Genomic DNA, 11,918 nt, shown 5'->3' on the forward strand with positions numbered 1-11,918 from the left:
AGGATGCCTACTGGACGCCTCCCTGGTGAGGTGTTCTGGGCACGTCCCACCAGGAGGAGGCCCAGAGGAAGACCCAGGACACGCTGGAGGGACTATGTTTCTGGGCTGGCCTGGGAACGCCTTGGGATTCCCCCGGAGCAGCTGGCCCAAGTGGCTGGGGAGAGGGAAGTCTGGGTCTCCCTGCTTAGGCTGCTGCCCCCGCGACCCGACCCCGGATGATTGATGGATGGATGGATGGATGGATGGATGGATGGATGGATGGATGCAAATGTATTGTCAGTCCAAGCTTACAGTGAAAACATGTACTTTAGTTTCTCCAACTAGATGCAACCCAGTGAGATACATATAGGCTTTTTTTTCTTTTTTAAATCGCCTCCTAAGTCTCCACTGAGCCACACATTTGTTTTCTATTGGTGCTCTAAGACTACACTACCCATGCACCCACCTCACCTTTTTTTTAATTTAAGGAGTTTTTAAAATTGAACTCCAGCCCATTTTCACCCTCCTTTGCAGATCTTGTGTTGCTGAAACTGCTGTCTGAAGAGCAGTGTCATTGTATTACAGCTCATTGAGAAAGCACAGAAGTCAGCTGTTTCAGCACCGAGGCAGCTTTCATTACCGACACAAAAAGAGCTCACACAAGGTGATTTGTGGTCAAGCTGCACAAATACAGTGCTGGAAAGTCGACATTTTAGACCTTTATAAGAGAGTAACTAAGGCGATCGTGTTAAAAGAACTGTTTTACTAAAACGAAAAACCACTCTGAAGAAATGCAAATGTGTTTTGATTTTTAATGAAGTGTAATAATGGTGTGAGATGACTCCGTTCTCAGAGAGCAGATTTGATCCCAGGTGAACTTTATATGGATTTAAAATCTGACCTTATCCACTTACATATCTCAAGTTTCTAATGTTTATAAGAAGACAAACTTAGGAGTATGACAGCTGAAAATAAGAGACTAAAACGTTTGCCTTTTGCTTTTAGTTGTTTGGTGTGTATCACATCAATGAAGTCAAGTTTGTAGAAAAAAAAGTTCCAGAGAAAACACTAGTTTAAGTTTTTCTCCCCTTTACTGTGTCAAGTAATGGGTGTGTAAATGATCTGATTTGCAAAGAGCTGACTCATGCAAAATCGCTTTCAGGCATAATGAGTGGACTTACAATGTTATCAGGAACATCCCACCAACAGTCAGAACAATGAGTGAAGGTCACCAGACAGAGGATGTCTCACAGATGTATTAGACCAGTGTTTCTCAACCGTTCTTGGGCCAGCGCCCCCCAACCATTACCCAGGCCTCTTATCCCCCCCGTTTTTTGCCTGTTTAGGTGAATAAATCTTTTTTTATTCATGGACTTATAAAATATAATACCTGATCTTGGGTATGGCCCGTCAGAACATCTCTGTGGGTCATTCTCAACCAGCCTGAATGAGTCCCCCACTTCCTGTGGTGAAGGCCATTCAGATGGATCTTCTGAGTAAGGCCCAACCCTCTCCTCTGCACCTCTCTGTTCCTCTCCCTCATCATCATCATCTTCACCTCTCTTGTCCACTTTCTCCTCTGTGGTGTTGGTCTTGCCATGTCTGCCTGCACTAATTTTCCCAAACTGACACAGTGGTGGTCAGCAGAAATTCAAACCCTCCTGGGCATCTAGGTTTTTGTGGCCTCACTAGATGAATTATTCCTACCTGATGTCCTCTCTGCTCTCCTCTACAGCAGCTGAACACCGACCTCATGTCTGTCTCCCTCATTCCTTCTGTGTTCATCTCTAAGTCATATGGTCAAACAAGTATTATTTAATAGCTTTAAATAAATTACAGATCTTGCTAAGGCACTTTTTTAATATAAATAACATTTTTAAATGAATCACCTGGTATTAAGTGGCTGTTCCTACACTTCCAGCTCATATTGGACCGACCTGTCTCCTTCCTGTCTGTCCTGATTCTTTCCCTCCATCCTCACAGCTTAGTGACATGAACTTTGTGTTCAGGAGGTTTAAAAAATACATCAGTCAAACCACATATAAAAACATGAAATCTTAATTTTAAATGATATCCTTGTTGGATATCAGTTACTGATTGGACACTTCATCTAATCAGACTTATCAGATTATTCAGAACAACTCTGTAGAGTTATATCCCAGAGGAGACAATTAAACTCCCAACTTCTGTAATTTATCTGCTTTATGATTCACCATCAAGTTCAACAAATGATTACTGTCTGAACAACAAAATAATACTAACAATTTCCTTTATTTTTCATGTCATGCTGTGTTCTATTGTAAATACTGATCAGTAAACAGTTGTAACCTGAACATTTTCAGGCCTCTTCTTGATGCTCGGACAGAACTTCCTGCTGTCTTTCAACCACTTTGAGAAGCTTTCTTTCATCTTTATCCTTCTGCCTCTTCAGTTTTCTGCCTCTCCATCTTTAGCTCTCTGTCATCAGATGACAACACGATTCAAATGAAAACAATCGCACTCCCACGCGTGCTCGAGGGGAGCATGACAGGAGGAGAGGTGAAGGAGCGGAGGGGCCCCTGATCAGTGACGTGTCTCTGTTATCGACCACATCATTTACACATGTGCAGACAGCTGGGAAATACAGAAAATGCTTCTGGATTTGTGCCACTGTGGACACAGAGTGGAGCGGGTCTCCTCTCTGCTGGGAGATTGACAGCTGTCAGTGCTAGGGGAAGTGGGCGGGGCTTACGGAACGCTGCAGAATAGTTGGTGCTTTCACACATGTAGCCGCCAATGTATTTCTTTTAGCGTGAGAAATACAAAAAGTGGCGTGTGAGCGTGTGAGCGTGTGCGCTTCACAAAATGCATGTCTCACGGTCAATGCGTGAAACTTGAGAGCCCTGCTTTTATTCAAAGACTAATAAAAGATTGTGACTTATGTTAAGACTTTAAAGTTCACAACGACACAAATAAAGCTGCAGAGAAAAGTAGCAGCGGTGTTAGCCAACATCGATCCGGTGTTACACCGGCTGATGCAGCTGCTGTGATCCACTTATCAAGCCGTTGGTCTCTGGTTTTAGAATATTTTTTTGGTTTGTCGGTTTGTGTTCCGCAGTCATGTCAACAAAGCATCTTGTCCAGAAAAGAGTTAATGTGCGTCTGGATGCTGGACACTTTCAGGGAAAGTCGGAAAACAGAATATTGCTCCTGTAAATGTTTAACCACTACGATAACAATGCGCTCACGGTGTATCCTTCAGAGAAATTAACCCATGTAAGAGAAATAAATAATTCCAAGGGTAATACCACTGACAAGAGCATTCTTTTGTTAGAGTTTACAAAGTAACTGCCATGTGGGACAAATTATAAAAACAATACTCTGATGTCCTGTTGTCCTGAAGGCAGCACGGAGCTGTGCCGAAGAGAAACACCATCGATACAGTTGCAGTTCTGTAACGGTTTTAATGTTTTAGGCCACAATATTTTTGCAAGTAGTTCAAAGTTTAAACTGATATTGTTGTGAATCTTCGGTGTGAACTTTACCTTCAAGCAAACGCCCCTCAAAAGAATATCAGCGCCCACTTTTGGAAAATATTGCTGCCAGCGCCCCCCATCATCCTCTCAACGCCCCCCCCCCGACGCTACGTTAGACAGTATTACAAACACATGATAGTTGCAACTGCCCGGCATGTGGGCACAGTGGCTCAGTGTTGGAACCAATGGGTAAGTCAGGACACCCACACAAGTCAGAAAGGTTCCAGTCCAACAAGACAGACCACACCAAGGTCACACTGTGCACCAAGCATTACAGAACCCCATAATATCTCTGTGTTTGGCAACCAGACATGGGTGTTGAACTCTTTACATCACCCCATGTCATCCAACACCACATCTAAACAACTGTCATAAAGTTCTCCCGTGAGTACTGCCATTAATACCAGAGCAGAGATGGCCATTTTGGAGTGATGACGATTGGCATCATGTCATGCTCTGAGATGGTTCTGCTTCACTATGAATAACCATTGTGGCAATCTCTGAGTGAGGAGAAAGAACCAACCTGCCAATATTGTGGAAAGACATGGCAGTGTATTCCTGACATCATGGCATGGAGAGCCATCAAAGTATGACTTCAGGTCTCCTCTAGTAATTCATTGAACGTTGACAGAACAGCACTGTCAGGGACATCCTATATCTTGCCCCTCTGAGACAACACCCATCCAGACATGGCATGCACATATGAGCTGCCTGCATTGTGTTGAGGCCCTTTTGTGGTCAGTCAGGTCCCTTGACTTTTCCCCAGATTCACGTGTGGGATTAGGTCAGATGTCGACTTAAAGCAAGCGCCAATCTGTACTCCAACCTGAGGGCCAGTTATCACAGCATGCTGGCCGGCTTGCTGACGGAGAGGATCCAATAGTTCTAAGACTCTGTTCTGTTGTTCTTTTGCACTTTCTTGCCTCAAATTGCACAAGTGTATCTTGTTTTTGCACTTTTTTTTTCTTGCACAATATTTGTAACCTATTTTACTCATTGCCTTGTTAAAACATCACCCGTTTGTTTCTTCTAAGAAACACTACTTAAACCAGGGGTGGCCAACCCTGGTCCTCAGGGCCACCATCCTGCATGTTTTACTTGTTTCTCAGCTCCAACACACCTGATTGGAATCAATGGGTGATAAACAGGCTTCTGCAGAACATGAAGAGGTCATTTAACCACTGAATCAGGTGTGTTCAAGCAGGGAAACAAGTACAACATGCAGGATAGTGGCCCTCCAGGACCAGGATTGGCCACCCCTGCCTTCTGTATACTTGTTTATTGACAGGCTGACAAATGAATATCCCTGATTTTTCTTCTTCTTGAATCACTTCTTTCCAGGTCCAAGAGGGTGTCACACCCTACTGACATGGGACCGGAAATGTGCATGCTTCAACTTCATTATCCATTTGATCTGATATTGTAACCACTGTAATACACTCACATGACCATTCGACACATTCAGTGTCAAAACACACACAAAAAAACATGATTTCAGCATTCAACTGGCTAACATAAATTTAATGCTACACTTCACAGTGTCATAGAGATTTAGTTCCCTTACAAAAGCACACACAAACACACACTTGACTGCGACTTGTCAGAGAGCACCACAGTCTTGCGAAATGTCACTTTACCTCACACACTGCATGCTTCAAAACGTTTTAGTTTGAACTCTTTATGTATGAACCGTCCGCAGAAATGACGACTCTACTATTTTTGTTTACTAAACGTCCTTATAACTGCTTGGTGTCACCAAAGTAATGTACAGCTAATATAAAAACACTTTTAAACACTCACTTGGTGCTGCAGGATAGTTTGCTGCACTACCCGAGCATAGTTGTCCAGTTTAACGCCAGAGTTGCTCCTACTTCTCATGTTGTTTCACTTCAGTCAGCTCATCAAAGAGAAGGAGGAAAACTCCTCAAATCGTCGACAGAAAAGTAATTTCTGATTCGATTCTTTGAATTTCTAAAAGCCGGAAAGAAAGCTGGTTTGCAGTCAGACGAGGGAAACAGCCTGGCTGCGATTAAAAACAGCAGCTGAGATCAGCGAGAAGAGTAACCTGAAGCCGCGCTCTGCCGGGCACCGGAAGCAGCAACTACACCGGTGTTATGCCGAATAAAGTACCCCCACAGTATCGCCGTTGTGGCACGGTCATTGAGAGCAGTTGTGTTCACTAATGAGTGACAATGAGAAGTGACAAGCGGAATAATGTTTTTCATTATTCCGAAAATATAAGGTTATGCTAGGCTTTCATAAAAACCGTATTTGCTGGACTTTTTTAAGGCATTAAGTAATTTCAGGATTATAGTTTGTGTTGGCGGACAAAATGAATTTTGTAGCCGTAACACTTTCCATTAGAAATAGCAGGACCTACTATGGCAGCTTGCTATATATATATATATATATATATAAAAATTGTCCGCCAACACAAACTATACTCCTGAAATTACTTAATGCTTTAAAAAAGTCCAGTAAATACGTTTTTTATGAAAGCCTAGCATAACCTTATATTTTAGGAATAATGAAAAACATTTTTCCGCTTGTATATCCTTTTCTCTCTATTTCATTCATTTCAACATGGGTGGTTCCATTTCCCTTCAAGCTTGAGGGTTCTATGCAGTATGTTCCTAGGACTGTGCTCTTCTGGACAGAGATCTCTAAGGTTTTTTTCTGGTATCTATTGGAGCCATTCTTCCAGTTTGAGGACCACTGGCACCACTGAAGCCTTGACTCTCCACAACTTCTCTATTTCCTCTTTCAGCCCTTGATATTTCTCAAGCTTCTCGTGCTCCTTCTTCCTGATGTTTTAGTCGCTAGGACTGCTACATCTATCACAACTGCTTTCTTCTGTATCTTGTCAATCACCACAATGTCCGGTTGGTTAGCCGTCACCTGTTTGTCAGTCTGTATCTGGAAGTCCCACAGTATCTTTGCCCTGCCATTCTCCACCACCCTTGGTGAAGTCTCAGATTTTGACTGTGGGACTTTGAGCCCAAACTTGATACAGATATTCTTGTACACCATTTCAGCCACTTGGTTATTGCGTTCCATGTATGTTTTGCCTGCCTGCATCTTACATCCCTCTGCTATGTGCTGGACTGTCTCAGGGGCATCTTTACACAGCCTGCATCTTGGGTCCTGTCTGGTGTGGTAGACCCTGGCCTCTATTGCTCTTGTGTTGCCATGATTAGTACCTCAGTGTTTAGCTTTGTCACAATCTTCATTCTCATGTCAGCTGCACTTATATTCAGTTTCTCAGGGCTTATCAATGGGGCTTGGTACCTATACTCAGATGGTGAGAATGATGGTATATCCCCCCCTGACCTGTCGTTTTAGCTTCCCTTGTCGTAGCATCATTGCTGTGCCTCATCAGTCTCTAGGTGTGATCGCTCTTGAATATTGGAACACTGGGTTCAAAGCAGTTTCTGAGTCAGTTTGAACGCTGGGTATCTATGTTTCCATAGTTCCCACCAGTGACGTGCGGTGAGGTTCATGGTTGGTGAGGCACTGACTCCTTTAGAGACAGATTTACAAATATATAAACCCAAAAGGGTAGCTTATTCAATTGGTTACTGGTTATTTCATATCTCATCAGCGTTCTTCACACACACACACTCTCTCTCTCTCTCTCTCTCTCTCTCTCTCTCTCTCTCTCTCTCTCACACACACGTAAGGTACGCATTAAAGGTACGTAAAGATAAGAAAAAACTTTACAATTATCATTTTTGCAGTCCAACGGAGCAAAACACAAAAATTAACGGCTCACGGCAGTGCACGTGACTCTCACACTCGCCTCTGCATAAAAGGACAGCAGCAACAAGCTCCCGTTGGCTCACGTACGCCCCCCCTTCAGTGCGGCAGAGTACTGCCTGCCTCACCCTGTGCCTTTTCACCGTGGTTTTATGTCCCCTCAGCAAAACTAAATATGTCACTAACAAACATTAAACGTAAATGGTTAAAGACATTAGCCAGACTGTGGAAAATCAGGGTATATAAACCATTATATTGGCGACATGCAGCGATACGGCAACAGGCATGGGCCAATTGCATGTATCAACCCAGTTTGTGATGGATTGCTCATTCAGAGGTGAGGTGAGGCTCGTTGCTGCCGCACCTCGCGTTTCACCCTCATATTTGAACAGGAAATATGCAATTTCAGCAATTTTGACTATAAAAATGTTCAAAATTAGTCATACATAAAGATCAGTGGACAAATATTAATATTCATTTTATGTTATCATTTTTTTTCTTGTCATGATGACAAGTGAGGCTCTGCCTCTTGTGCCTCCCCTGACTGCATGTCCCTGGTTCCCACATCCTTCCCATATAGCCCCTCTCTAGGCTTGCTCATATAGTAGTAGTATTCCAATAATGTTAAGTTCTCTACCCTTGCCCATGAATGTCTTATTCCAGTAGCCCATTTCTCATCGGAATGTCCTGGTTCCCCAACATCTGACGCAGACCTTGGCAATGTCCCAGCCGGCATGGCATCATTTCTATGTCTCTTGAGGTTAGTTTGAACCCCGGACCCATGATCTCCCCGCACCAAAGTTAAGGGCTGCGCCATTGATGAGACACCAAGAACAAAATAGCTTGTGACCTGATAGCATGCATGTAATAAAGTTTAGAGTTTTACCAGCCGCCTCCTTATTTCCTCCTTATTTATTTATTTATTTATTTACAACCACCACAACAGTGGTGAACAAATTAAACTGGCTTCTCATGAGTGAGATGATAAATCCTGTTTTCCTTTTAGATGGTAAATATTCGGCTACAGGCTACAAGATGTGCCCAACTGGATGTTATCACTAGAAACCTAAAGTCTTCACATGACATCAAACAGGTTTTATATGGAAGATTGTATTTAAAAAAAATCAAAACAAGCTAAACAAATAACATTGATTTAAAAAAAAAAAACCCAGTAAATTCTTGTTTTGAATTGACTGCTCTTTTAAAAACAAGAAAATGAAAAAGCTGTAAAGGAATGCCCACAACAACTATTTTAAATTATAAACCTAATATTTATTTGATTGTTTTAATGGTTATTTTTCTTAACATGTTCAATCTAATCTTGTAGAAGCAGTCTATGCCATAACCCTCATTTTGAATAGTACTCTCAGTTGTTGCCCTAACAAGTTGCCTTTCCAGTCATAAAATTCTTACTTCCATTTGGATGTTAAACTGTACATTCGGAGCACAATGAGTATTCCCATGGATAAAATAGTCTTCAGTAGTTTTCACACTTAGGAGAGAAATTCTGTTCATTATTATTGCTTGTGTAATTTTTGCTCAGTCCTGTGAGATTTCTGTTTTAATTTACATCTCAGGTGAACATACAAATGTGATTAGTGTAATACAGGCTACTAAAATGCGGAGTACATTATTCAATACTTTGTGATCAAAAATTGTCACAGTTTGTCCAGAGAGCTCCTATGTGTGGTAAATATATTTATTGCAAGTATGTTATAAAAAATGTCAGTCTTTATAACCTACAGTATATAGGGATATATTCAATTCATTTCAGTTTATTTATTACTCCAATTCATAACAATGAATGGAATGGGTTTCTATGGCCAAGCAGCTGCATCTTACAGCAGCTTACATCACCTAGTGTAATGCAAAGTGTCAGATGCAGTGGTGTAAAGCACACCATCACTGGGCTCTAGAGCAGTGGAGACGTGTTCTCTGGAGTGACGAATCACGCTTCTCTGTTTGTCAATACGCTGGACGAGTCTGGCCACTGCCAGGAGAACGGTACTAGTCTGACTGCATTGTGCAAAGTGTAAAGTTTGGTGGCTTATGGTGTGGGGGGTTGTTTTGTCTGGAATTGGGCTTGGTTGGTTAGTTCCAGTGAAAGGATTAATGAAGGATCTTAATGGTTCAGCATACCAACACATTTTAGACAATTTCATGCTCCCAGCTTTATGGGAACAGTTTGGGGAGGGTAACCTCTTGTTTCAACATGGCTGTGCACCAGTGCACAAAGCAAGGTCCACAAATACATGGATGACCAAGTTTGGCGTGGAAGAACTTGACTGGCCTGCACAGAGTACCTCAACCCGATAAAACACTTTTGGGATTAATTAGAACAGAGACTGTGAGCCAGGCTTTCTGTCCAACATCAGTGTCTGACCTCACAAACGTGCTTCAGGAAGAATGGTCAAAAATTCCCATAAACACTCCTATTTATTGTGGAAACCTTTCCCAGAAGAGCTGAAGCTGAAGGGTGTGCCAACATAATTTTAAACCTTATGGATTAAGAATGGGATGCCACTCAAGTTCACATGTGTTTGAAGAGAGACGAGTGAGTACTTTTAGCAATATAGTGTATACTGTATATTAACCTATAGGTTATATATATTTTAAAGAGATTTTTAAATAAAAACTATTAACAATATTGTTAATAGTTTTTATTTAAAAATAAAAAAGAACAGTAAGCTGGTGCAGGAAAGTTGTTCTTTCATAGGTTTTTCTATTTTTTCTTCATCAACTAAGGGTCCAATAAAAAATACTTTCTTGAACAAAAACAAGGGTAAACAAATACATTAAAGTAAAGTCTTTACTGTAGCTATGAAAAAAGCCTACAAGAAATCCCAGAATGCATCACTGTTTTGGTCGGTTTCTGTTGAAAAATTGTTCCGTGTTAGGAACCATTGATTTTACTGTGGAGTTCTCTCATAAACAATATCCCGTTTTTCCCGATTTAAACAAAAATAAAACATTCTCTAACGTACACATTTGTTTATTTTAAAATTCTCTTTTGTTTTCCGTTTTTTCCCCATCGTGGTTAAGAGTAGCGGTTATTTCACTCAGTGTCGAGGGGGAATGTTGACGGTGTAACACCTCATTCGAGACCAGGGAGTTGTTCGCATCTATTTCCTTTAGCACCAACTCCAAATATATTCATATTTTTGTTTTTGTTGAAGTCAAATGAGTATCAGAGGAAACCGTGAGGATGAGTGCTATAGCAAACGGAAGGTTGCCTACGTTTACAGCCCGGAGTACATCCAGACTTGTGATACTTTATCCAAAGTACCAAACCGAGTAAGTTGAATTAGAAGTGTTAGGGTTCCTGTTCATCGAAGACGTTTATATTTAGTTACCTTAAAGGGTAAACTACGTTTGTTAATGTTTTTTTTTTTTCCCCCAGGCGAGTATGGTTCACTCACTGATAGAAGCCTATGGACTGCCTCAATACATGAGGTAAGCTTTTAGTGTTTTAGTCTGGAAACTTTACAGTATATATAATCAGAGAGCAGTAGTTTCGTGCATTAAGCCGAACTGAGGAGTAAATGTTGTTAATTTGCTTAACTTAGTTCTAGACTTTCACCAAATATCCTTTCTTTTGATGAAACATGAAGTCCTAACTTTTATTCTCTCTGCAGAAAAAATGGATCTAAGAAATAATGACTTACTATTAATGTCAGTACTGTTAATTGATTGAGTCTGAGAAATTATTCTTAGAGTTTTAGTAGATCCAGGAGTTTATTTGAACCTCATATGACTTTTTTCTCCTTTACTGGTGTTTTTCTTTTATTTTTACGACATCCAAATAGTACACCATAAAATAGCATTCAAATACAGAATCTAGCTTTGGTACTTTAGTTAGGGTATAATTTACATTTACACCCAGAAATCTTAAGTCTTGGACTTATTCTTTTGAGTCCGCTTTTTCTAATCTGTATTTTATTGCTTAGAAAAAGAAGAAAGGACAAAATTGGTTTCTGCTCTTTGCAAACTGACTTCTTTTATTTCTTTTACAAAAAAATCCACTTATATTGATATATCAATAATTATAGACCAATTCCTAAACCACAAGATCTAAGTAAAATCCATAAAACAATGTTCATAAAATTTGGCAAGAATTTCTTTCATTTTTACAATATTGATATGTACCATTAGCTTTTCATGTCTAGTCAGCACGCAGAAACTGCTTCAACTAGAGGAGGAACAGCTTGTCCTGCTCGCTCTCGTCCTTACTGATAACTGATAACTTTGCCTGTGAATTATTTTTAAAGTCACAGTTTTTATAATTATATTTACATTATCGACATCATTACTGGATTACTCCAAACCTAAGGACTGGGAGATTTTCTCACTTTTATTTTTACCTTACTTTTCTTCACCTCCAAGTTGAACTAGGGCAAAATGCCCCCGTTCGATCCCAAGGACATCAGCAGTATTCTACAAAGACTTCAGTTTTTAGAAATAAAGATTCAACGGCTGGAGGTGAACTTTGAGATCAACGCTACCTGTGGAAATGAAACAACTCTTCCTCAAATCAGCGGGGAGGTCGTACACCCCGCACCAAGCAGCTCGCCCTGGATCGCTCAGGGCGCCAAGCCGAAACAAAAGTATCACACCGCAGATCCCATGAGACGACTAACGGGGAGAACCCCTCACCTGGACGAATCAGCA

At 41.0% G+C, this 11,918-nt stretch overlaps 2 protein-coding genes across 13 annotated transcripts in view; one reads left to right on the plus strand and one right to left on the minus strand.

Annotated features, from left to right (window-relative positions):
• Nucleotides 1-5,589, minus strand: part of phka1a (phosphorylase kinase, alpha 1a (muscle)) — a 50,501-nt gene extending 44,912 nt beyond the window's left edge. For 6 of the 10 annotated variants that reach the window (XR_003038427.2, XR_005233393.1, XR_003038426.2 and 3 more), the window contains exon 1: nucleotides 5,295-5,589. Coding sequence is in view for 4 of the 10 variants with exons in the window: in XM_017440249.3 (XP_017295738.1) it covers nucleotides 5,295-5,372 (78 nt within the window). In the remaining 6 variants the exon portion in view is untranslated. The remainder of the gene's footprint in view (nucleotides 1-5,294) is intronic. The other 4 variants (XM_017440249.3, XM_017440248.3, XM_017440246.3 and 1 more) reach the window with 1 other exon arrangement.
• A 4,747-nt stretch (nucleotides 5,590-10,336) lies between these two features.
• Nucleotides 10,337-11,918, plus strand: part of hdac8 (histone deacetylase 8) — a 72,382-nt gene continuing 70,800 nt past the window's right edge. For all 3 annotated transcript variants that reach the window (XM_037976587.1, XM_037976588.1, XM_037976586.1), the window contains exons 1-2: nucleotides 10,337-10,544; nucleotides 10,651-10,703. In XM_037976587.1, the coding sequence (XP_037832515.1) occupies nucleotides 10,431-10,544; nucleotides 10,651-10,703 (167 nt within the window). In that variant the 5' untranslated portion in view covers nucleotides 10,337-10,430. The remainder of the gene's footprint in view (nucleotides 10,545-10,650; nucleotides 10,704-11,918) is intronic.

This window comes from Kryptolebias marmoratus, linkage group LG7 (assembly GCF_001649575.2).
Source record: "Kryptolebias marmoratus isolate JLee-2015 linkage group LG7, ASM164957v2, whole genome shotgun sequence".
NCBI classification, from domain to species: Eukaryota; Metazoa; Chordata; class Actinopteri; order Cyprinodontiformes; family Rivulidae; genus Kryptolebias; species Kryptolebias marmoratus.